Genomic DNA, 24,720 nt, shown 5'->3' on the forward strand with positions numbered 1-24,720 from the left:
GGGATCTTGTGATTGTTTCAAACTAAATGTAGAGTTGTGGAAATCTATGAAACAGAAGCTGAACAGTAAAATGTTATTTATAGATCTGTGCATATATGTGCGCGCGTGCGCTCATACACACGCGCACGTGATAGATAAGTTCTGCAAGAAAAGTGTTTATTTATTCAAATTATTTATTTCATGAGTGTCGGTTTGACTATCCTCTGTCAGCTGTGGGACAGACACCTTCCTACGCAGCAATAATGTCGGGGGCATACAAATGACACCAATGGTTTATCGTTGCCTAACGTTTGAAATATCAGACAACGATGCCGAGCCACTGGTTTTAGTCACAAACGTAGCACACTTGCTAAATATGCCTACCTGTAATCGGTATGGTATGGTGGTGCGCTGAGAACATCAGGTGACCGACTGTTGCATTCCTATCTCACCACTGCCGCCTATTGAGAAGTTTTGTGAAACAGTGGTCAATTTTGGTATGTTGTCGTAAGAGGGACGGCTTCGACTTCTCAGCAGATAAATAGGCAGAGCTTCAGTAAAGTCATGACCTATAACCTATACGGCAGTTCAAGAGGCGCTTGTCCTAACCCAGTTTCACATTTGCTCGTACAGACAGTTTTTGTGTTACTGTTTTATGTCATACTATTAGTTTTTTACTAATTTTACATTACTGTTTAACATGTTGTTAGTCGCTTTGGCTAAAAAGCGTCAGCCAAATGTAATGTAATGTATTAGCAGCCATGAATTCTACAATGGTGAGACTGAATGTGTAAATACAAAGTCTTCCATTCTCTCTGCTTATGGGGCAGACAGCTAGCGGATCGTTAGGAAAGATTAGATGAATGTGATCATTTATGTTTGATGTTTGGGCCTTTGTTGGGCCTGAAATCGCTTATACAACCTTGCATACAACAAACACACTGTTTCATAAATTAATAGTGATGCAGTACCATAGGCAATATGTAGGTAGGCTAATATGATGCCATATGCAGTATCCCAATTATGACAGTTAACAGAAAATATTTTCTGTTAACTGTCATAATTGGTGTGTGTGTATATATATATATATATATATATATATATATATATATATATATATATATGTGTGTGTGTGTGTGTGTGTGTACATATATGTGTGTTATAATGCTGCATATACTGCAAGGAACAACATCCAGTTGTAGCCATTAGGTGGGAGTGTTGTTCTCAAAATGTAATGAGCATGGGCAACAAAATATGTACGTGAACAGTTAATGGCAGCTTCAGGTTTCCACTGAGGTAATGATTTAGCGTAACTGTACATGGTTTATTTGTTTATTTATTGTTATATTAAGACGCAACCCAATTTACTGTGCGTTTTCGCCAATAAATAGGCATGGGTGACTGTGCCGTGCGAAAAATGCACAGCCAGCTTTTTTAAGGTAGTCTGTCCTAACGTATGGGGGGGATCTGTGGGACAGCTTCAGGACGATCAGTCGGATTCACCAATTCCCAAGGTGCGCTTTGTTTCAAGGAATCATATTTACAATATTTAAGGTAGGATCACAGTCATTTGAAAACGTTTTCCCGTTTCATTTGTAAGCTACCAACAACTTACACTATAGGTATAGTCTTGTTGGGATATAGCAGTCAGGTTAATTTGGAGGCTGCACTTTTGTGGTTAGGTCTGGTCTGTTTCTTTACTTCGGTCTTAAATTTCTTATTCAACTGTATCATCCTCTTTGGTCCTGCGTGTTTCACTGGGCAGTCTAGGTAGTAGGGATGGAGCCTGTGTTTGCTGCGGGAGTGGCTTTGCGCTTGCGAAGCGACAGGGACCGTTCGGAGGGTCTGGGCCAGAATGACAAAGCTCACAAGTTCCTGGGACAGGACTTTGAGATCCTGAGAGCTCAGTGCCTTCAAAGTAAACGACTGTTTGAGGATGACTACTTCCCCGCAAAACACTCCTCACTTGGTTTCAAGGAGCTTGGACCGAGCTCAGCGAAAGCACAGGGGGTCCGGTGGCTAAGACCCACGGTGAGAGACTAATGCTGTTTGGTGACTGACCCCGGAGAGATCCGGTCCTCCTTTTCCCATTGCACTTTTTTAAATCTTATAGTCTTATACCTGAGCTGGAATTTAGTTTCCAGTAGTCTATGATTGATTACTAATGTACAAATACTGAAAACTAGGGAAAATGACAATACGCACTATGTCCATGATGAGGATGAAGTTAGGGATCAAGAAGTTAGGGTAAACAATCAGTCATTAACTCAGGGTGTTGAGAGTCAGCAGGGATGATCCAGTCACTCCTATGCTTGTCTGACCCATAGGTCTTCTCTGTGCACTTCAGGAGTTCTGCTCTGACCCCCACTTTATCGTAGATGGTGCTACTCGCACAGACATCTGCCAGGGAGCTCTGGGTACGTTCAAATCCTCAGTAGGGAAATCAGTGCCAAATGTGAATGCAAAGGGTTCGAATGACAAAGTACTATTTGTAGATGTATGGCTCTGCAGGGAATACGTGGCCTTATTATTTCTTTCATAGTAGCCTTTGATGCATGTCCCTGACAGGTGACTGCTGGTTGCTGGCAGCCATTGCATGCCTTACCCTGAATGAGCCCTTGTTGCATCGGGTGGTGCCCCATGGACAGAGCTTCCACCATGACTATGCAGGAATATTTCACTTCCAGGTACTGTACTTTATCCTCTCCATTGTCTCTTACTGATACATAGATGTCTGTCTCATCCAATAACAACCACGTGTCATTATCTCCCAAACAGTCCTACTCTTATTGCAGTATCTGACTCCATTAAATCAAACCATAAGACCCTTGCTCAGTCCCCCATGTTTAGACCATAACTTATAGTTTGACAGGTGTGGTATGAAATTCAAAGCGGCGTAAGGATTTCCATTTCTCCTTCGATCTGCCTGATCTTAGCTCGGTGACTGGCTTCCACAGTCCTTTAATCCCATCCCCCTCCCCATTGCTCAGTTACCATTCTTGCATATAAGCCAGCTTGCTTACTGCTATATTTAAAGGCTTTATTTATAGGTGAATGGTGACTCTATACACCGTGTTCCCCTCTCTCTGCCCCAACAGAACTTTAGGGCAGGGCCGCACAACCAGCACCCGTGTGCAAAATTCCAGTCATATCCACAGTTCCAGCGGCACTGTGTGTTACAGTTGCACACCCGGCTGGACAGAGAGAGAGAGAGAGAGAGAGAGAGAGAGAGAGAGAGGGATACACATGAACACTAACCTGCAGTAGACAGCAAATTCCCTGCAGACCGACAGCAATTCATTTTAGTCAGCAGGTGGAATAACACATAAGCTGCAGGGATTGCCCACAAGCATTGTAGTATTCTAGATGTAATCAGTTTTTGTTTGTCATGCTGTTTAACATTTATACCCACTTTCTATAATATCACATAGTGCATTACTTCACTGTTCGGCACATACAAAACAATAGATAATTATCATCAATATAACAATATCATTTTTCGCTTTGGACAAAAGTGTCTGCTAAATACCATAACCATAACCATTACATTACATGTGTGTTAGTGAATGAAATTTGGTCTTACAGTTTTTTTCTGAATGCTTAAACACAACTGTGATTCTTATAGCACAATTTCTAAAACTATTAATACTTATAGCAAAACCACTCACTGAGTTCGCAAAACTAAAAGCACAAACATTGCTTTGCACTCAGTTTGCAATTTTGTAACACACACTTTGCACAACTGTAGGCACAATTTACTGTACAGCACTCTTTTTGCGGAACTGTAAACACAACTCACTGCTTTACACTCAATTTCCAAATGATCAACACACTCCTGGCAAATCTATACACATGTATGGCTATTATTTACACTATTTTGCCAACTCTCTGGCACACTTTCTCATGTGAAAACTGTTTTAGATAATTAGTTCACTTTGCAATCAGCCTAAGCACTATAAATAAGCCACAGGTAATGTACAATGGGTACAATGGAGGGAGCAGGAAGAGTGAGAAGAGAAAGAATTAGCCCTTTTACAGACAAAAAAAACAGTCTACATGTGGGGATATTGTCATGTCAGGCCTAGATACGTCATTCCAGAATATATTTTTCCTGGTGCCTTGGACTAAGACATTGCATGTGATAGACGAAATTTTGAGAGACGACCCGATGTAGACTGATTTGTTTTGTCTCAGTAAAATTGCTATTTTGTGTTTTGACTTGGAAAAACACACTTGTGTTTGTTTTGATGTTTGTAAATAAACACCAATACTTGAAGTTTGGATCCCTGTATGTTTACAGAACTATGACAAAAGTATGACCTCAAACAGTGTGTAGTTGGCACATTGTGTGCTTAATATTGTGATGGCTTGTGTTTACTTGTTTAATACGAAAACATCTGATCATTTTTACGAAGGTGTGAAAAGAGGCAAGGTGTGTTAGCTTTTGCAAGAGAACTACAATGTTTTGCTGATTGGGTGAAAGGTTTTCCTATTTGTGTGTAGAGTTTTGCAAAAAAAGCCATAGTTACACAAAATGTGCTTAAGCAATCAGAAAAAACTGTAATAACATTACTACCCTGCACTTTAGCTCAGCTTAAGCTGGACTGAGTGCACTGAGGAGGAAGAACCAATAATAACTCACAGCAGCAGCCTGTCCAGCTCCTGGTGCAGTAAAAGCCTTGGCATCCGTTTAGAAACCGCATATCTGTGTCACTCTCCCATGTGAAGTTGGCTCATTTCCCCCATATCTGCACTGCTGGGAACATTGCAGCTTGACAGATGTACCTTATTATTTGAACCTGAAGATTGTTGAGTTTAAACCAAACAACAGATGGTTTAGTGTGCTCCTTTGCACAACAGATTATTCATATACACAATAATTATTGATAATCATAGTAATTGACAATATACTGTGTGTTAATGTTTAGTTGAAGTGAAGGAGGATTTATTTGTCACTCCTCATGTTGCTGGTGTACAGCTGTGCCACCTGGTGGTCAGGTCAGGTGAGGTCATGACTGACTCAGCGAGTTACCCTCTCTGTTTGGCCCACTGCAGATCTGGCAGTTCGGAGAGTGGGTGGATGTGGTGGTGGATGACCGGCTGCCGGTGAGGGATGGAAAGCTGCTGTTCGTCCACTCAGCTGAGGGAGCAGAATTCTGGAGTGCACTGCTGGAGAAAGCGTATGCAAAGTATGGCAAGAGAAAGGCGACAATTTAGGAATTTCTTGTATGAGCCTTTCATCCTAATAGAGAGACAGCTGTTTATTTCTCAGCTTTGAGACAACATTATGCTCCTCTGCATAGCAACACTTCCACCTTGTGTGACAGGCTGAATGGCTGTTACGAAGCACTCTCTGGTGGCAGCACCTCTGAGGGCTTCGAAGACTTCACCGGTGGGGTGACGGAGATGTACGAGCTAAAGAAGGCCCCCCCGAACCTCTACAGCATCATCCAGAAAGCGGTGGACAGAGGCTCCTTGCTCGGCTGTTCCATCGACGTAAGCAAGCTCTCGACTCTCCAACAGCTCTGCCTGAACCAGAGAAAATGTCCGATGTCCGTCTAATGTCTGTCTCTCTGCCTGTGCTCACAGATCACCGGCTTCTTTGACATGGAAGCAGTCACCTTCAAGAAGCTGGTGAAGGGCCACGCCTACTCTGTCACAGGGGTGGAGGAGGTGAGTGAGAACTCTACCCCACCCACCTCCAGAGTAGCGGTGTTAAAATGACAAGAATGCTGCGTCTATGAGAACGAGCCCTTAGAGGAGGGTGTTTCCTGTTTAGGTGGAGTTGAAGGGGAGCCTGACCAAACTGATACGCATCCGCAACCCCTGGGGAGAGGTGGAGTGGACAGGAGCCTGGAGTGACGAGTAAGAAAGAGGGATGAGATGGAGGGAGGATGAGAGATAAAGAAAGAGTTGTGGAATGGACAAGCTGTGTATGGCGAGTACGCCATGGATTTTAAGTCAAGTCAAGTCAGTTTTATTTAGTATAGCGCATTTAACATGCACAAAGTGCAACCCAAAGCGATAACTTTTAAGACTGGTTGCAGTCAGTGTCAGTACATTAGCTGTGGTTCTTTTCAGATCACGGGAGTGGAACAGTGTTGATCCATCTGTCCGGTCCAGACTACATCACCGTAGTGAAGATGGAGAATTCTGGTGGGTCAGAAGAGGGAGAATTCTCAGTCATGTTGTTGAATGTGGGTCAGTTATCGTTTTGGGGGTTTTCTCATTGGCCACCCTTCTCCCCTAAGCTCAGATGAGCTCACGCACATCCATCTCCACACACAGGATGTCCTTTAGTGACTTTATGCGGGAGTTCAGTCGCCTGGAGATCTGTAATCTGACACCAGATGCCCTGCAGGTGAGTCAGCTGAAGAAGTGGAACACGGTGCTCTACCCGGGGGAGTGGAGAAGGGGCAGCACTGCTGGAGGATGTAGAAATTACCCAGGTACACAACTCCCCTAGCCCTGCACAACTACATCTTTTACAACATTTATTTGTGTCAGTTTGTTTGATGGTCACTTATAGAGAGGAATTGAATTGACATACCGTGTATGTAAAGGTATTCAGACGACTAGTGACAAGTTATGAACATTAATGATTGATGTATGGGTTGCATGCATTGTGTTCCTGTTCCAAAGCAACATTCTGGATCAATCCTCAGTACAAAATAGCCCTCACGCAGCCAGACACAGACAGCCAGTCAGATTGCAGCTTTCTGGTGGCCCTGATGCAGAAGGATCGTCGTCGGTTACGTCAGGAGGGCAAGGACATGGAGACCATTGGATTTGCTATATATGAGGAACGTGGGTCTCTGCAGCGGGCAACACATACAGTAGAATTTACACTTAACCCAACTTAAAGGCAGAATCCATAATTAAATTCAGTAGGAACGTTATTGATATTATTAACACATCATCCTACTTAACAAAATGTTTTGACTATCACTGAAGTCTACTTGTTCATTGTGACAAAATCATATTTATTGATCCCTTTTTCTTTATCTAACAGGTTCCTGAAGAGGTATGTCAGTGCCTTCTCTGCATTATCAGATAATTTTCAGACATCTCACAGTATTGACTCATATGAACAGGACAATGTTGTTGTTTCACACACACTCTTTGACCCTCCTGTGTTTTCTCTCCGCTGGGTCGGTCAGTGTAAAGGTCAGGCGGGGATGCACCTGCGTCGGGACTTCTTCCTGAAGCAGGCGTCCAAAGCGCGCTCGGAGCTCTTCATCAACCTGCGCGAGGTCAGCTCCCGCTTCTGCCTCCCAGAGGGGGAGTACATCATCGTCCCGTCCACCTTCGAACCCCAGAAGGAGGGAGACTTTGTGCTGAGGGTGTTCTCCGAGAAACCGGCCGACTCCCAGTATGTGAGGGAACCTAAAGTGGTTTTACTGCTGGGGATCAAAGGGGAAGGTTAAAAATGAAACATGAAACATTTTGCTCATACTGTGATAAAATACAGGTCCAGGTCACCCTGGTCGCCCTGGAGGGTGAACAAAAAGATCAGGACAACACTGGGTTTTGATGGCTAGGAAAAAGGAAACTGATTGATGTTGTGTTTCTGTTTGACTAGAGAGCTAGACGATGAGCTGACAGCAGATCTGCCTGAGGAGGTGAGAGACAGAAAGACTGACCAACAGCTAACTTAACGTTACACACACACACACAATCACACACACACACAACCCATATCTACTTAATTCAGTTACCCCTGTCTAGTGCCTCTTCGACTGGCCATTTTTATCAAGACCATTTAAGACTACAATTCAACGTTCACTGTTTCAACATGCTAAATTATTCATGCTGAAATTTTTCGAATTGAAAGTTAAGTTATGATACCCTGGCCAGAAGGTGTTGTAGCCCTTTTTATAATGCGTGTTCCTCACTGTAGGAGCGGCTTGATGAGAGTCAGATTGATGAAGGCTTCAAAAACCTCTTCAAACAGCTGGCTGGACAGGTAAGACCATGGAAGATGCCAGGGGCGAGGGAGTGAGTGGTGTCATCTTCTGATCCTGCTTATGCCTGTGTATCACGACTATGCTTTTGTCAACAGGAAATGGTGATCACTATATCGAAGTTGCAAATGATCTTGAACAGGGTTGTAAGCAAACGTAAGTGTTCTCCTCAGGAAGCACATTGCATCGTGTACACTACCCTTTGATTGTTTTGTTTTGTACCTAAAACCTTACTGAACATTTGAATTGTTAATATGCAGATAAAGACCTGAAAACAGATGGCTTTGGAAAGGAGGCATGTCGATGTATGATAGCTCTAATGGACGTATGTGGTCTTCTCTTTCGTTTAAATTCATGCACATGCACCTCATACACTTGTGTTCATCTTTCATGGACTTGCTTACATCTGGATTTATGTCTTATTGTGTTCCTCTCTGACAGACTAATGGCAGTGGAAAGCTAGGCCTGGCAGACTTCCATGTGCTCTGGGAGAAAGTTAAGAAATACCTTGTGCGTAGGATCAACCCCCTAAAAAAGATAATAGTAATACAATTCCATATTTATCATTATTTTGAGTTTGTTTTATTCAACTGAATGGAACTTTCCATTTCTTCCACTACCCCCCCCCCCCCCCCCCCCCCCCAAATCCTCAGACTATATTTAGGAAGTTTGACTTGGACAAGTCTGGCACCATGAGCTCCTATGAGATGCGTCTGGCACTGGAATCTGCAGGTACAGCATACCAATGAGGATACTGGGAGACAGTACTGTCAATGCTCATTAATGAGATCTACTCAACTGTTGTTTCTTCTCTCCCCTGACCAACAGGTTTCAAGTTGAATAACCACCTCTTCCAGCTGATCATTCTGCGCTACGCCAAGCCAGACCTTAATGTGGATTTTGATAACTTTGTCACTTGCCTGATTCGTTTGGAGTCTATGTTCAGTGAGTACTAGTCACCCATTGATCAACTGGACACATCTACAACACCTAGTGTTCTTTAGTTTTACATGGAAGTAGGCAAGTCATTTTAAGGCCCGATAAGGAAATGCAAGAATGTTTGCTTTGTCACTCTTTGCCTCTCCAGAGACCTTCAAAACAATGGACACCGATGCTGATGGAGTGGTATCCTTCAACTTCTCCCAGGTTTGTTGTTGCGGGCCTTCTTTATGGCAGACTTCTTTTTACAATGCTCTCACCAAAGAATGTATTTGGAACGGGAGTGACTGAGGTGCAGTTTTGTTTTCCAAGGCTACAATTTGAACACTTCTGAACCATTTGTATTCATCTGGTGTCATATTATATATGGAATATTATATCAAGTCAAGTTTTTTTCCCTGATTGAATTAATCTGCTGTCATATCAGAGGAAGTGGAATGATGTAATTGTCTCAAGGCTTTTTAGACTTTCAGACTATCAGAGATTTACTTTCAAAGGCTTAATGAACAGCTTGTCTTTCCTGTCTCTTCTCTTCCAGTGGATCTCTCTCACCATGTTTGCCTAAAGGGACATGTGCTGCTCTCGGAACTGGCCAATGCTAAAGGAACATGTGCTGGTCTCGGAACTGGCCAATGCAAGCATCTACATTTCCACTGACCGTTACCTTTGAGCTGTCTGGGACAAATCAAACCAACGATAGTACTAATTTCTCAGTGACTGAAATCCTTTATTGCCAATTTTCTTTTTTCACGGATTTAGACAGATTTAAAGAGGAATGTTACAAGTAAACAGTGCATGTACACAAGTATGTAGCTAAGCCAAAGAGCATGATTTTGGGGCATTAGCTGTGCAAAAGTGCATCATATGCAGCATTAATCTCAAAAAACACAAAAATATCCAATGTGTGTGTGTGGTTTTTGGCTTTAGCTTGATACCATCATGGTATTTGATATGCAAATCATGTTCAAATCACTGCAGTGTTCTGGAATGTACTCTGTGTCCCTCCCTGCTGGTGATGAGACAAACTGTTCAATAAAAAATAAATAAAGCTTCTCTCATGATCTCAACTCACTGTAGAAAAAAACGTAATGAATAATACTTTAATTTAGACATCTTCAAGAATAAACTTTTAAAACTCCTTCGCAAATAGCATAATAAATAGAGTGTATTTGACATAGAAATATATAACTACTCTGGACATATACATTCAAGACGTTATTTTTCTCTTTTCAGTAACCAGCCATCTATAATCTAATGGTTTAGCACCATCACAAACAACTTTGGATTCAATACAAACTACTGTGTCCCATATCTGAGGTAAAGCTCACTGTCTGTCTGCTCACGGGGCAAGCAGCCCATATCCACCTACACTACAGAAGCCTGTGAGGGCATGAAAGGGCAGCTCAAGCTGGGCACTCCATCCACAGGGATGGGGGTCGTCTGGTGACAGCCTTGTAGCTAAAGGCTAACGCGTCTCCAGGTGCGCTAACTGATCTCACCGTCTTGACCTGTGTGTTCGCTTCGCTTCAGATGAGAGGCAGACCCTCGCTGATGGGCATGTTGATGTGGGCCGTCAGTAAAGGGGCACTCTTCCCCTCTCTCAGAACAAACACCTGCAGTCGCACACAAGGGGAGACACGTCAGTGCCAGACACACAAGAGACGTACACTACTCCATAGACAGAGCATTCATAAGCGTTAGGTCAGTGTTAAGATATGTATTAAGGCACAAGTGTTAAGATATGTATAAATATGTAGATTAAATATGTGGCTTACTTTGATGATGTCCGAAATGCCTTTGTCAGTCAGGCACTCAACAAACGTGTCGATCGGATAGTTCAGCCCAGGGACCAGCAGTGGGATCTAAACAAACAAAAGAGGACACAGTGGCTGGACGCTACGACATGATTCACATTGCCATTGACCTGAAGTAGGATTGCTACTGTACACTGCCATTAGCCTGGCTCATTCCAAAGCAAACAGAGTGTCAGCTGTGTTGAGGCAGAGGAGGAGGTTTACCTTGAAGAAGGCCGTTTTCATGCTGTAGAGGCGCTCGTCAAACAGGAAGCAGACGACCAGGTTCATGACGGGGCGGCTGGCAGCTGTGTTCTGGATGTTCAGCGTAAGCTTGAAGGACGGGCCCAAACCCTGAACCTGACCACACAGAGGAGAGACGGGCCATTTCCAAGGGCACTGCACATCAACACTGAGGTCCTCAGGTTTACTATGTGCTGTGTCTTATCACTCTGGTTAGAGCCAGGAATCTTGTTGATGTTCAGTTCATGGCGCTATTGGTTACTTCCCACAGTGCCCAAAGCTCTCACTGTCACATGCAAGTGCTCATACCACAACTATTATATGCCTAACTATTATAACATCAGGGTACTTTGAAACACCCTACTGATACTGAACAGTACTTAATAAGATGCCTTTGTGACCATTGCATTAAGCTTGTCAAGTGGGCACCTTCTTTTGTCAATGCCAATATTCAAGCCAATAATAGTACATGGCATGCCATAAGACTGGGATAATATGATCTGTAGAGTTGGCTGTGTGTTGTGCTGACGCTCACCACTGCGTTCATCTTGAGAGGCTCGGTGATGCTGGCTGACATGGGCGCAAGGCTGGACTCCAGAGCCTTCACGTAGGCCCGCGCTGCCGCCAGACGCAAGCGGCTCAGGTCCATCTGGAAGGCCCTGTGCATAGCTACACAACACAGGCACAACATTAAAAAGTAGAAGGTCAAACATATGGGCAACACTGCTTAGCAAATAACACCATAAAGAGAGCGGATTTGACATAGAACATACAACACAAGACAAGTCATGCTCAAAAGGGTACAATAAAATATAAACTATGGGGAAAGGGCGTCTTTATGGGTCTCTTCCTTTCAATAACACCACCAAAGAAAGACAAAGTGTCCTTTGTAATGTATGGAGTTCTTCCCTACCAAACGTGTTATAGCCACACAGTGAGCTTCAAATAATCATGCTGTGAAATGCAACTAATTAACTTTTACTTTCAATAATGCTTGTTCAGTGAACAAAAGTATTATACACATTACTCAATGACAAACAACAGTACTTGGTAAGACTAACAAATACATAGTAAGAAACCCACAATTTGTCAGATAAAAGTCTACACATACGCAAAGAATTGATGGATAGCACACAACATAACCTATAGATGGGGCTGTAATGCAAAAAAAAAAAAAAGGGTGAAGGTGGAAACCCCAGCACTGCTATTCAGTACTGGCCCATCTTTCTATCAGCCCTACACTGCAAGAAAACGACAGATGATCTCAATCTTATTTCCTGTTCACTATAAACTTCACTTTCCTACATGTCTGCATTTAGCAGACGCTGCTATCCAAAGCGACTTACATATGTCCATTTATATTGCAAGGCCCACTTTCCCCGGAGCAACTTGGGGTTGCTCAAGGTCACAACGGTGGAAGCTGGACATTGAACCCACAACTTTTCAGGCTACTAGTCCAGCTTAAGGAGCTTGCACACTGCTCCAACAAACGGCAACAAACTCCAACAAACACCAACAGTTGGGTCAGTGTGGGCCGGCCGTCTGTGTTTGTTGGCGTTTGTTGGATGGAGTCGTTAAGAGTTTGACATGACAGTTGGTTTCATGAACATTCTAAAGACTACCAACTGACAATTTCCAACAGCTGCCAACTTTAGAATGTTGGAGTTTGTTGGTATTTGTTTGAGCAGTGTGCAAGCTCCTTTAGTATTACCTTCAGACGTACGGTGCATTGCTGGGAAGTGCTTTGACTGGACATACCCACAGCATTCTCCCTCTCCCTCATGGTCTGGTCCACATACAACTTGGTCTTCTTGGGGACGTTGAGGCGGATGCTCTGGGCCAGAGGGGGCCCTGGGGCAGAGTCCCTGTCCTCAAACACCGCTGTCCTCTTCAGGATCTTCACAATCAAACCTCCACCTAAAGGGCACATGCATGCGTGCACATGCACACATACACACACGCACACACGCATGCACGCACACACATACACACACACACACACGCAGGCACACACACACGCATGCACGCACATACACACACACACACACGCACGCATGCACGCACATACACACACGCACGCACACACACACGCATGCACGCACATACACACACACACACACACGCATACACACACACACGCGCACACACACACACACACGCATGCACACACACACACACACACACACACACACACGCACACATGCACACATGCACAGCAGTTAAATGGGTCTCTGCTTTTAAATTCTAGAAGTTCAATGTTAATGTATGTTTGTGCAATGTTAATGGATTCTTTCCTACCTTTAGTAGTCATGATTAAGGTACCATCCTCTCGTCCATAACGACCGAAGCAAATGCTGGTAACCACGTCCTGAAATTGCAAAAGGGCAAAGTTTGTTTTATGTTGTAGGATGAGCCGGGGTAACTCATATAGTAAAGCATTGCTATTTTAACTAGTTATATGCATATGCACATTATCAAACACAGAAGGCTGTGCAAGCAGTGTAGGCGGAGGTTAAAGTAGAATGGTGGAAAGGGTCATAACCACACCAACTGAAACTGCCACTCTGTCTCTTGCACCTACCAAGGTACCATGATTGATGTTACTTACTGTAGGTGTCATGATTGATGACCGGCTAACCTTCTTTGACCATGTTGCCTCTGTGGCCCGGTCGTGCCGCTTCACACTATTTAATATAAGGACAGTCAGACCGTACCTATCCCAACACGCCACTCAACTCCTAGTACAGACCATGGTTACCTCACGCCTTGACTACTGCAACGCACTCCTCACAGGCCTTCCTGCTTGTGCGGTAAAAACCTATACAGATGGTCCAGAATGTTGCGGCCCGTCTGGTCTTCAGTCAACCAAAGAGGGCACGTTACCCCGCTTTTTAAGCTTTTTTTTTTTTACCCCGCTTTTTAAGCCCCCACTTCAAACTGGGAAGTTCCCTCATTTTACACACCGTCCCAATTTTTTCTGATTTGGGGTTGTACAAGTATTGCCAGATGCAGTTAGCCTGGAAAATCCAGACCCTGGTAATCTAGAAAGATTAAGGGTCTGGCCACGAATAATGAAAATGGCCCAACTCAAGGGGCGGCACCAAGCATGCATTTGAAAAAACTCACTGCACACAATTTGATAACACTACAACCAATGTTTACTGACTGATTCCGGACTTTGACGCAATTGGATAACACTACGACCAATGTTTACTGACTGATTCGTTGCAGCGCTGTCGTCATCTGTTTAGCTCGCCTCATGGCCTGCCTATATCAGATACACCGATGTGATTGGTTCCTCGCGATGCAAGGGGTAAAAGTAACATGCATCATTATTCATTACCAGAGTATCTCGTCGAGACAATTCAAATTGTGTTCTTGCGAGAACTCTGGATTTCCAGGGTAAGATGCAGTGGTAATTCCTAGCTATAGTATCCTCTGTACCAGTGTTTCCCAAACTTTTTTTCTGGGGACCCACTTTTTAAAAATGCCATCGCGACCCATTTCACTTCAGATCTAACATGCAACCTGCATGGAACTATATTGTTTTAGGCCACAGGTTCTCAAACTTTTCTTGGGGGTATTCTTGCATGCTACGCAGTCGTCACTCTTCAGCATAGTAAGCTGTTCCTGTATTTCTAAAGAGTGATGTTGTAGGCTACGTTGCGTTGCAGACAAATGGATCCATAACACCGTCAATTCCTATGTAAACATAGCAAGTAACTCAAGTCGTTATATTGTAGCCTATTTGTGGAGGTTTCTTTATTTGGAAAGTTGAATCCGCATTTTCCTCTGGAGTTAAACGTTTGTTTGTAGGCCGTATACCAAGGCCGTGTATTAATGTTGTGACAAGCTATGTTGTAAGAATGTGAAATTAATAAATATCAGAACAAGAGGCTTTTGCGCAATAGTCAAAAGATAATGCGCCTTTACTGTAGCCTATAGAGTTTGCAAGGTGGAAAACGAGAGGAAATAATAGCGTTTAAAATGTCCATTTAAATTGTAGCCTAATATAATGCACTGTTGAGCGTTTTAAATCCGAAATAATAAGGAATGTGAGGAGGTTACTATTAACTAGTGCATCTACAATTGAAAATATCTACAGACTATGACGCAAATTGAATAGCCATGTCCGGTATACGGATGTCTGCTTTAGTTGACTAGATTTTAATCGGTCAAGTTGAAGAGCTGGTGTCCGTTAATGTTCGTGCAAATAGGCTGATTCATGTCCCTTCCATTTTACAACTGCGAGGTCCATGGCAGGCGCCCCACAGAAATGTTTCATTTTGCGAGTGAGATGTCCAGGCTGTCCCTTGTGCAACGTGTTCGCCCCCCAGTTTCAGAGCTATTTTAAATGCAAAATTGCACAGAGGGCCGTGACTGTGGTAAACAAACTATATCCTAATAGAAAACTGATAGCTTTCCTGGCTAAATGGTATTAGACAACATAAATTGTGCTGACGAACCCAAATAAAATCTCCTGCGACCCACCCGTGGGTGTCTCTGGGAAACACTGCTCTGTACTGTAGCTTAAATGTTATTCTAACGCTGCAACTGTAGTTCTGTAGCTTAAATGTTATCTATTGCTGTAAGTCACTTTGGATAAACTCGTCTGCCAAATGAATAAATGTAAATGTAAATGGTCGGAAAACGTGTTTTGGCACTGACATGAACTAGCCACTGTGACCTCTGTGCAGCATTGTCTATGGTGAAGGGTGAAGGGTCACCTACCGGAGTCTTGATGGTGCTCACAAGATTTTTGTCCCGATACACATGCACCTCGCAGCTGGCCAAGGCCACCAGCACAGCCTGAAAACCCCGCGTGGGCAGGTCCATCACCCCCATGGTGGTCACTGGGGCAGGCAGGTAGACGGTCCATAACTTCTTCCCCTTTAAGAGGAGGAAAAGCCAACCAAAAATCACATTTATTTCCTGAAACGCTCTTTAGGAAATATTATTTAGAGTACTGAAAAGTAAAATGTCTTTGAAATTCATGGCATTTGTGTGTGTGTGGGCGCATGTGTATGTATGTGTGTGTATGTATGTGTTTATATGTGTGTATGTGTATGTGTGTGTGTGTGTGTGTGTGTGTGTGTGTGTGTGTGTATATGTGTGTGTATGTGTGTACAGTATGTGTGTGTGTGTGTGTGTGTGTCTGTGTGTGTGTGTGTGTACCTTCTGTGTGTAACCTTGCAAGGTCTCCTGAGCACATCCCACCACCACGTTCTTCCCCATCCTCACCAAGCCCACGGGGTGAGCGGACAGCTCGATGCAGTACTTAGGCTGCGGAGAATCCCTGTAAGGAAGCACAGACGTACAATGAGCCAGTGATGCCAAACTGCAAGTCAACTTCACAGAGTCACAGAGTTTGGTCATTGTTTAGGTTTTACCATTTTTTTTCTCTCAATGTGCTTATATGGACTCAGAAGGGCTTTGCTGGAACTAGCTGAAGAAAGAAGTTTAAGATCTGAAATATCTTATCTTTCAAGAAAGCCACGGATTTCTAAATCTTCTGCACATAATATGTCTATATATGGTATGCTGAGAAAGAAAGACAGTGTATGCTAAGTTTAGGGTTTCTTAAGAAACCTAATCGGGAGGATATGGTCTGTTTCACTACCCACCTACGCAGAATATATATATTTCCGTTGCGACACGCCACCGTGATACGGAACTCAACATCAAACTGACCAGTCACGTCCATCATAGTAGGCACACTTGGCAAGGACATCTGTCAAGATGCAAAGGCAAATATAGAACAGAGAAGGAAATGACTAAAAAAACACCAGCTAGAGATAAAACATTAACACTACATCGCCTAGACAACCTGTTTGTGTGTATGTGTGTGTGTGTGTGTGTGTGTGTGTGTGTGTGTGTGTGTGTGTGTGTGTGTGTGTGTGTGTGGCGTGGGGGTGCTTATCTCTGTGTTGGGGTGATTGTGTGATCTCTCACTCACCTTGGAGAGGATGGTAAAGGCCTCTGGGTCCAGAATAAAGACATCCTTATTCTCTGTACCAATGACCAGACAGCTGACCGCGTCCTCATCAGCCATATTCTTCTTCAGTGTGCCTATGCATGTGATGACCGTCTGGCAACGTACACACACACACACACACACACACACACACACAGGTTAATAGATGTCCAATTTGCCAATTTCACAGGAGGTCGTCACAGTGTAATTGAACTTCTGCTGGAATATCAAAGCTATCACTACTTGATAGCTGTCTTCTGTCAACAAACAGATTAATTAGAAATGTAGCGCTTTTTTCAAAATGTCTTTGTCAAGTTTGCCGAGGTTTAGGTTAGAAGATTTAACCTGAGTGAGGCCAGATGCCTGGACACTGTAAAAGAGGCTTATTGTATTTTGAATTCTGGATTTCACTGCTTCTCATCACCTGTCTCCGTATGGGCTGCTCTTTGTGCAAGTTGACGAAAGCCTCCATGTCCTGTGGCTCCAGCATAAGAAACCTGTCAAAAACATTCAAACCACCAACGCTCACCATAAGCCAACAGAAAATCACTAGGCACTGTGACACCACGTGCAACAGGTCAAAAGAAAATCACACTGACACAACAAACAAACAAAGTGATGTCACATAGTGTACAATATTCCAATCAGCATGAGTGTAAATGCTATAAATGGTATTTATTTATAAGGGTATTTATTACCTTAACGACCTGACGGAGAGGGGAACTTCAGCTTTGTCCCTAAAATACAGACATCAACGCATTAGAGCAGATATGCATATTCAATATTGCTACAGTCAGTTAATAGGCACATATGCCAATACAAAAGGTACATTTAAAGCGTTTCCATTGCTTTTTAGTGGGAAATAGTGTTGCACGGTGCACCGATACTATAAAAGTATCGCAATACCCTGAAATTAAAAATGTCACAATACCTAATTTTATTAGTGTCAATACTAGTGACCAACCCCCCTAGCATGCACGTCTTTTCTACTCACACACACACACATATAGCTGTCGTGCCATAAACAGCGAGACATGGCTGCTAGTTTAAGTGATACTGTGACCACATAGCAACACATAATAATAGTCTAATATCAAGTTGATTTGCTCACTTACATCTCTCAAGTTTGTGTTGCTAACCTACCTAGGCTATGGGATTTAGGTCATTTAGGCCTATTGCAGAGCTGTCAACTTTTCAAAAAAACATGGAGTGAGATTTGGTGGGGCCAACCAAAATTTTGCAGCGTATAACAGCTGTTTTGTTTGGTTCATTGGTGTATTTGATATAGGCCGGAAGTCCGGAATCAGTCAGTAAACATTGGTCGTATTGTGTTGTCCAATTACGTGCAGTGAGATTTTCAAATGCACACTTGGTGCCGCCCCTCGAGTTGGGCCATTACATTATTTGTGGCCAGACCCTTAATCATTCTAGATTACCAGGGTCTGGAATCTCCAGGCTAATCCTTGCATGCTCCCCTGGAAGAAATGTTGTATATTTTAACGTTTAAATGCATCAATCTTGTGCAGTTTGGAACACAAATCAGAGGTTAGACTTGCTTATTTTTATCTAGGGATTGAAATATTTGTGCTGTAGCCTAAGCTTTCGTTATGTTGATACTGCAATAAGTTCCCAACCACAAATCATATTTGCTGAGTTTCACTTCAGATATGGTCAAAAAAGTGTACATTTCAGCACTCCATGAAATTATGCAGAAGTAGTCAGTGGTGTTGTTCAGTTAGTTAATCTAAGATAAGATAGTTATCTTGGTCATTGTAATGGCCATCTATATATGCTATATACTGTATCTTCCTTTCCTTTTTCAGGACAGTTTGGGCTACCAATATCTGGGAAAGTAGGCCTATGATGTAATAATATTTACACGTCAGGTTTTATATCAAGAAAAAAAAAATATTTTTGCATTAATGTCACCAGGAAGCATGCTAGTATATATATAGAAATATATATTCACATCTGTGTAAGTGGAATTGTCTGAAATCTGGCTATATAAGAACCATGATGGGATAATCTATGACTAAGACATTTACAAAAATGTATGTACTGACACAAATAGTTTACATTAGAATACATCAGAATTTTGGCTCAAAGTTGGAGTTGGAGTTGGAAATGTGTTGCAGTTTCAAAACGGGATTACTTGGGAACCACTTATTGAACAGAGTCATGCTTTATATCCTCATATTCGGTAAGGTCTGCTGTTTATCGTGATATAGGGTTTGCCATGTGTTGAACCTGGACTTGAGATTTTACTGTATCAAAACGATAATTTTGGTATTGTGACAACACTAGTGGGAAACAATTATGTTACAGCAGAGCATTATAAAAACAGGTTTAAATCTTTTTGTTAAACCCACCTTATTCCCTCCAACATTTCCTTTAGGGTCATAGTGTCAATCATGTCCTTAGGAAAATAAATAAAATCAACAATGAATCCAATTTGACAAAAAATGAACAACATGGAACATGTAGGTTGGATGAAACTGAAGAGTACTAGCAGGACTAGCGTTAATGGACTGATGTAACAGCAGCCCTACCTTTAGTCCAAACAAAAGAATATAACATTAAAAAGCTTTTGAACCAGATCTACAATCTAGATCTGGAGTGATGATTCTTTCAGTTATAACCAACATTCATAACACATTTATAGTCTACCTTAACCAGAATGCTGCCATATTAAAACCATGTTACCACTTTCCAAAAACAGCAGATACAAACCTTCAAGCTCTTGGATCCTGTGATCTGGCAAATCATAAGCATTACGATATATATATAGATATATATATAGTCCACAAGAAGGACAGGGACAGGGAGACATTATAACCTAAACTAGCTTAAACTTCGATGTTAAACTATACATACTGTATATAGCAATTATATTTATAATCAATCTCATTGAATATACTGCAGGTCCTGTCTAATATAAGAAAGAAAACATTTTATATTTTCCATTTGTGCCGTCACAATTTAAAAATGATGAAAAAATTAGGCCATTCCAGGCTATGATGGAGCCCAACTGACCTCCCTGGCTTGACTCCACACATCCTGTTCAAGGCCATTGATCTCCAGTGAGGGCAGGGTGAACTTGAAGTACGGGCGGAGATTCTTGTACACGTAGATGTAAGGGCCCGATGCCACTGCTACGGCCGGGGTGCGGGGCTCGTGCTGGTCCATGAGGAAGGCCACCAGGCCGGTGGGCAGGTCGAGCAGGGTGTTCTCACTCAGTAACCCCGTGCCACGGAATACCTTCAGCTTCATGTTATTCGCACCTGTGCCCAGATCACCAACCACCAGCTGCACAGCAAAAAGAAGACAGATAACCAACACAGAGAGGGCCCCACAACATAAACCATGAGATTCATATGTCATTCAACAACACTCATCAGTCTTCAACACTCCTTACTCTGATACATCACATATAGCTCAAGACTAGAGATACTGAGTGACGACTTTAGATATGCAACATTTAATCATGGTTTGGTTCTGACAGATTTAACAGCCAACTTATGCCCAACAGAACCACCTCTTATGGCCATTACAGAATCTACCTCTGTAACTGCCAACTTATGGCTGTTACAGAATCTACCTCTGTAACTGCCAACTTATGGTCGTTACAGAATCCACCTCTGCTTTACATCTGTTGAACCTGTTGATGCACCTAAGTCATACCTTGCTCTCGCCATCTCCATGCAAGTCAGCTAGAGCTGTAAAAAATAAATAACAATCAATATAACTGCACTGAAGAGCAAAATCATGATGCCAACACTTGTGTGCATAAGAAAAGCTTACCCATACAAGACGAAAAGGTGTAGAGATTCGCCACAGGATCATAATATGCATCAAGCCACTTAGAACTGGCCATGGAACTGTGAACCGAGAGTTACAATTAACTGGCTTGCCTACAACCTCTCACTATTAACCCTTAAAGGTGTAGGTTTTTGAACATTCTAAGTTCCGCAACAATTGAAGGTTCTAAAATTCTATGTTGAATTCGATGAACCCAGATATTCTTTAGAACGTTAATTTCCCAACATTCCTTTAATTAACATTGACTATAACCAGAGAGGGTTAAAGCGGAGCAATCAAGGATCTTTGCTATAACTGTATTCGCATTAACATTCAAAAACAAAACAGCTAGTGGTATTTACGTTACAATTCTAAAACGTGTGGAGTTTGTCTAATGTTAACGTAACGTTACAATCTAACCAATCAATGTGTCTAACAGTTACAACATAACAGAGGATAGGATTGGAGGGGCAACGACAAAGTAACTAGAAATTCCTGGCAATGTAAAGGTATTTCATTCTAACAAAACAACGTTTCTCAAATTCACCCTTAATGTAATAGATAACGTTTAAGTAATTGTCTATCTACGTGACAATCTAGGTGAGGGATAAACGGCCAGTCAGTCAAGCATAATGTTAAGTTAATGTGTTAGCTAGGACATGCTAGCACTAACGTTAACGTGACAGAATTGCTTCGGCATTTCAATTTATGGAATACAATAACCTTTTGGAGTTATGCTTCCTTACCAGTTAGCTAGAATCTATTCTCCCATATAAACTGATTTACTTAATGTTCTCTTAATCTTTCTCCACAACTTACTTCTCTTGCTCAATCTGAGCAGCAGACATGGTGATTAGCTTGTTTTCCCAAATCCCCCTGTTATGATACCAGCCTTTCTTCAAAATGCAATTCCCTAGCGAGTCAGCACTCGATGCAGAACCATCCACATGCATGTATGACACTGGCCTGGAACAGTGATCGGGTATCAGACAATAGAGCTCAACCGAGAGAGCTAGTTAAATACCTAGAAGCTAACTTAACTGGCTGAACAGCGTTTTAATCCTTCAGTTTTCCTGTCACTATGGTAGCGAAGCAAGTGGCGGTGACGCATCTGAGTTACACAAAAAGATTCCCCCCTAGAATTACACCTTCTTGGTTTATAGTTCCTATGTTGAAGGCTGTCTTGTAGGCTGGGTGAACCCAGCGGCGAATTTCTTTTTCGCCCTGCAGCTTGGTCTGGTGAAAGCCAGACTAGCTGTCTTGTTCAGGTAAATTCCAGTAGAATTTTCATATTTCCGTATTAATCCAGCAATTCATTGTTAGCATTCCTTTAGCCTACATTTCAATGAATAATTGCACTGTCTTCTGAAAAACAATTTCTAAAGTGCTCCAACAACTCCCATATAGGCACCTCATTGCCCAGCTTTAGTGTTGAGGATCATCACAAATACCTGCTCCCAACTCAAGGGCACACACATCCTGCATTCAAGAGACTGATTAATGACTTTATCTTCCTCAGATTTGGCCAGTGCTTGGGTAGCATTGTTGGGTTATGTGCTGTGTTAATCTCCTCTAGATTTTTGTTGTGTTTGGTTGTGCTATAGGCTACTCCTTGTGAGTTCATATACTCTACCTAACACACTTTAAGGACTAACTTCTACCTGCACTTGCATCCTATCTACATGAACTGTAGCCTATTCCCAGTGCTTTTGAAAGGTTGTGTAGTGCGCAGGTCTGGCTCAGCCAATAGCATGAGACCCCATGCAGCAGACTATTCATTTTAAACATGCAATTTAAGTAAGGTGTGCAAGTGTAGTGCATATTTGTAATATTGACAATTACTTGTACAACTAATCATTTCCAGTTACAAATAGTTTCAAAATGTGATAAGTACATACAAATCTGAGTCTATTCTGACTTCCACAGTATTGGACCTATAGGCTGGTGTGTTAAAGCCCATTATTAGTAGGCTGTGGTAGGATAACTGTTAGTAGGCTAATCAGTAGCCAATTCAATCAAAACCTTGATCTTCTCACCACATAAACGACAAAGATATGGGCATGAACCGGTTTAAGCTGGTTTGCTATACACATGATTTTTGAAGGCCATGTGAGAATGAGAATATGAGAATGCCAGTGAGAATGGACCCCTTTCTACATAGCTGATCCAATAAACATTGTATGTAGGCCTACGTGTTAAAAGAATCACATCAATATATCAGACATTAAACATTAGAGATACAGACATTTTAGAGGACCATGTTTGGAAGCAGCCCTAACAAGCCTCTGCAAAAGGCAGTAGGCCTATGCTACTTTCAGGAGGATAGTCTAGCCTATAGTTCAGAATTGACCAAATGACAACCCCTTACAATCCCCAGCTCATCCAACCTGTTTAAAAACAAAGCATTTTCTGGCTAAATGACCCAGATGGTAACCCAACTTGGGCAGCAATCCGAGGCAGACCAATGAATGACCACTATGAGCATATAGCAAAGAAATACATTTCTCATAAATGGTGGTATTTTGGATTATTGTGGGTATCAGGAAATACCATTCAGTGGCTCTTGGCTCATTTTAAACTGAACATAGAGAGAACATATTTCTGCTAAAAAGTATGGAGCACCACCAGAACCCCACATGCACAAATGAAAATGCCCTGTCTTCTCTGTGTTCTTTATGTCTGCATGTTTAACACATGCACTCATTGTTTATATGGACCTGACCACACAGACAGGAAAACAGTACAGGAAATCAGTAACATCTGACAAGGAAACCATAGTTTCACACCTATTTGCAGGGGCGTCAGACTGGGGGTAAAACCACTACTGATTATAGGGGCCCAAGGGTAGAGAGGGCCCTTGAAAAGTCTGGAATATATTTTATTTTACCTGGGTTGAGGAACATGGGGGTCCATCTTGTGCTACGCCCCTGCCTATTTGTACTTACAGACACTCAACATGAGGCTCAAAAACCTCAGACACCGCTAGCTACTGAAAGTGGTTACCTTAACCTCACGCATGGGGTAGCAAACCTGCAACAGGCTAACAGGTGTGGCTGTCAAATTCTTGCATCACATATCTGAAATGGAATGGATAATGGTGCAGTGAGCGATGTCTTTTTAAGCATTCATAGTTCACAGTTACAGCACTTACAACATATGTTGTGTTCACTTACAAAGTAAATGTTTTGGAGGGAGGAGTTGTGAGAATTCAGCTTTATTTCACAGCACCAGGGAAATCTCAAGAGCAAGTCAAAATTGCTGTAAGCAGGATACTCATCTTTTATAGAAACTCATTTGCCTACACTCATGTTCACTTAAAAAAACAAGCAAGACTTATTATACAACTACTTATTTTCCAGCCACAGAAAGTTCATCCTCTCTTTGGTGCTAAAAAAAAGTCAGCCACAATTGAAACACATCCACAGCAGAGGTTAAAGGAGCACACATGAGTCCATAAATAATCTTGTAAACTGGCATTGAAAAGGTAAGAAATTATCCTCTCTAGTCTCTGAAATGAATGTACAAATGTGCAAAACTGAATTTGACTAAAAGAGCAATGAATTTGAGTCTGAGAAATTTTAGTTATTTTGAAATGTTTTCAGTTGCAAAAATATAGATGTGGTGTAGATGCGGTGGAGATGCTCAAAGATACGTATTCTGGTCAACACAGCGTCATAGGGCTCCACTGGGGGCTGTGTAAACCCACACAGGAACCACTATAGGGTTCGGCATAGACTTATTCACTGGGAAACACACCTCACATTCAAACAGACGGAGCCATTATTTACATACCTCCAAATAGCTCTACATTCACTACTTCAGTTTTATGGTGAAAAAGAGTAATTGCTTCTATATTTGCCATCAGCAATTGGCACAGTCATCAACAATCATAAAAAGCATGGTCAAAATAAGGACAGAATAACAACATTCATTTTAACCATTTATTAATAAATATTACTTTGTACTGTGTTTATGTCTATTTTCATTTGTTGTTATCTTTGTAAACACAGTTTTCTTGCTAGGAGTGCAA

At 42.2% G+C, this 24,720-nt stretch overlaps 2 protein-coding genes across 5 annotated transcripts; one reads left to right on the top strand and one right to left on the bottom strand.

The window, feature by feature from the left end:
• The first annotated feature begins 1,276 nt into the window (after positions 1 to 1,276).
• si:dkeyp-50d11.2 (calpain-1 catalytic subunit) lies at positions 1,277 to 9,598 on the top strand. Of its 2 annotated transcripts, none has more exons than XM_042092544.1 (22): positions 1,277 to 1,533; positions 1,745 to 2,010; positions 2,327 to 2,396; positions 2,548 to 2,666; positions 5,035 to 5,168; positions 5,307 to 5,475; positions 5,569 to 5,652; positions 5,759 to 5,844; positions 6,061 to 6,135; positions 6,268 to 6,428; positions 6,622 to 6,782; positions 6,992 to 7,003; positions 7,140 to 7,351; positions 7,562 to 7,601; positions 7,880 to 7,945; positions 8,042 to 8,099; positions 8,204 to 8,268; positions 8,385 to 8,453; positions 8,597 to 8,675; positions 8,772 to 8,888; positions 9,031 to 9,089; positions 9,421 to 9,598. In XM_042092544.1, the coding sequence occupies exons 2-22, from the start codon at positions 1,759 to 1,761 to the stop codon at positions 9,445 to 9,447; spliced, it is 2,115 nt and encodes a 704-aa protein (XP_041948478.1). In that variant the 5' UTR covers positions 1,277 to 1,533; positions 1,745 to 1,758; the 3' UTR covers positions 9,448 to 9,598. The 2 variants fall into 2 exon arrangements, with proteins under 2 accessions (XP_041948478.1, XP_041948479.1); XM_042092545.1 differs by having other exon boundaries at positions 1,435 to 1,533; positions 1,750 to 2,010.
• Positions 9,586 to 21,796, bottom strand: bbs1 (Bardet-Biedl syndrome 1). Of its 3 annotated transcripts, XM_042092547.1 has the most exons (18): positions 21,510 to 21,796; positions 20,694 to 20,770; positions 20,574 to 20,608; positions 19,926 to 20,198; positions 19,262 to 19,308; positions 17,591 to 17,629; positions 17,317 to 17,389; positions 16,875 to 17,006; positions 16,543 to 16,649; positions 16,094 to 16,214; positions 15,650 to 15,808; positions 13,217 to 13,286; positions 12,677 to 12,835; positions 11,454 to 11,587; positions 10,901 to 11,035; positions 10,658 to 10,744; positions 10,382 to 10,495; positions 9,586 to 9,907 (listed from the first exon to the last, which is right to left on the bottom strand). In XM_042092547.1, the coding sequence occupies exons 1-17, from the start codon at positions 21,641 to 21,643 to the stop codon at positions 10,409 to 10,411; spliced, it is 1,869 nt and encodes a 622-aa protein (XP_041948481.1). In that variant the 5' UTR covers positions 21,644 to 21,796; the 3' UTR covers positions 9,586 to 9,907; positions 10,382 to 10,408. The 3 variants fall into 3 exon arrangements, 2 of the variants coding, with proteins under 2 accessions (XP_041948481.1, XP_041948480.1); XM_042092546.1 differs by having other exon boundaries at positions 9,586 to 10,495; XR_006031899.1 differs by lacking the exons at positions 9,586 to 9,907; positions 10,382 to 10,495; positions 10,658 to 10,744 and having other exon boundaries at positions 12,630 to 12,835.
• Between the last annotated feature and the right edge of the window lie 2,924 nt (positions 21,797 to 24,720).

Source organism: Alosa sapidissima, chromosome 5, assembly GCF_018492685.1.
Source record: "Alosa sapidissima isolate fAloSap1 chromosome 5, fAloSap1.pri, whole genome shotgun sequence".
Lineage (NCBI taxonomy): Eukaryota > Metazoa > Chordata > Actinopteri > Clupeiformes > Clupeidae > Alosa > Alosa sapidissima.

Bases quoted from the DNA above. Each gene is read 5' to 3' on its own strand.
- si:dkeyp-50d11.2 (XM_042092544.1), top strand. From the start codon at position 1,759: ATGGAGCCTGTGTTTGCTGCGGGAGTGGCTTTGCGCTTGCGAAGCGAC. The intron at 2,667-5,034 runs GTACTGTACTTT...GGCCCACTGCAG, and splicing joins CAGGAATATTTCACTTCCAG to ATCTGGCAGTTCGGAGAGTG. The intron at 9,090-9,420 runs GTTTGTTGTTGC...CTTCTCTTCCAG, and splicing joins TATCCTTCAACTTCTCCCAG to TGGATCTCTCTCACCATGTT.
- bbs1 (XM_042092547.1), bottom strand. From the start codon at position 21,643: ATGCATGTGGATGGTTCTGCATCGAGTGCTGACTCGCTAGGGAATTGC. The intron at 16,215-16,542 runs GTGGGTAGTGAA...GCTTCCTTACAG, and splicing joins AATATATATATTCTGCGTAG to GGATTCTCCGCAGCCTAAGT. The intron at 11,036-11,453 runs GTGAGCGTCAGC...CTGTGTGGTCAG, and splicing joins CTCTCAAGATGAACGCAGTG to GTTCAGGGTTTGGGCCCGTC.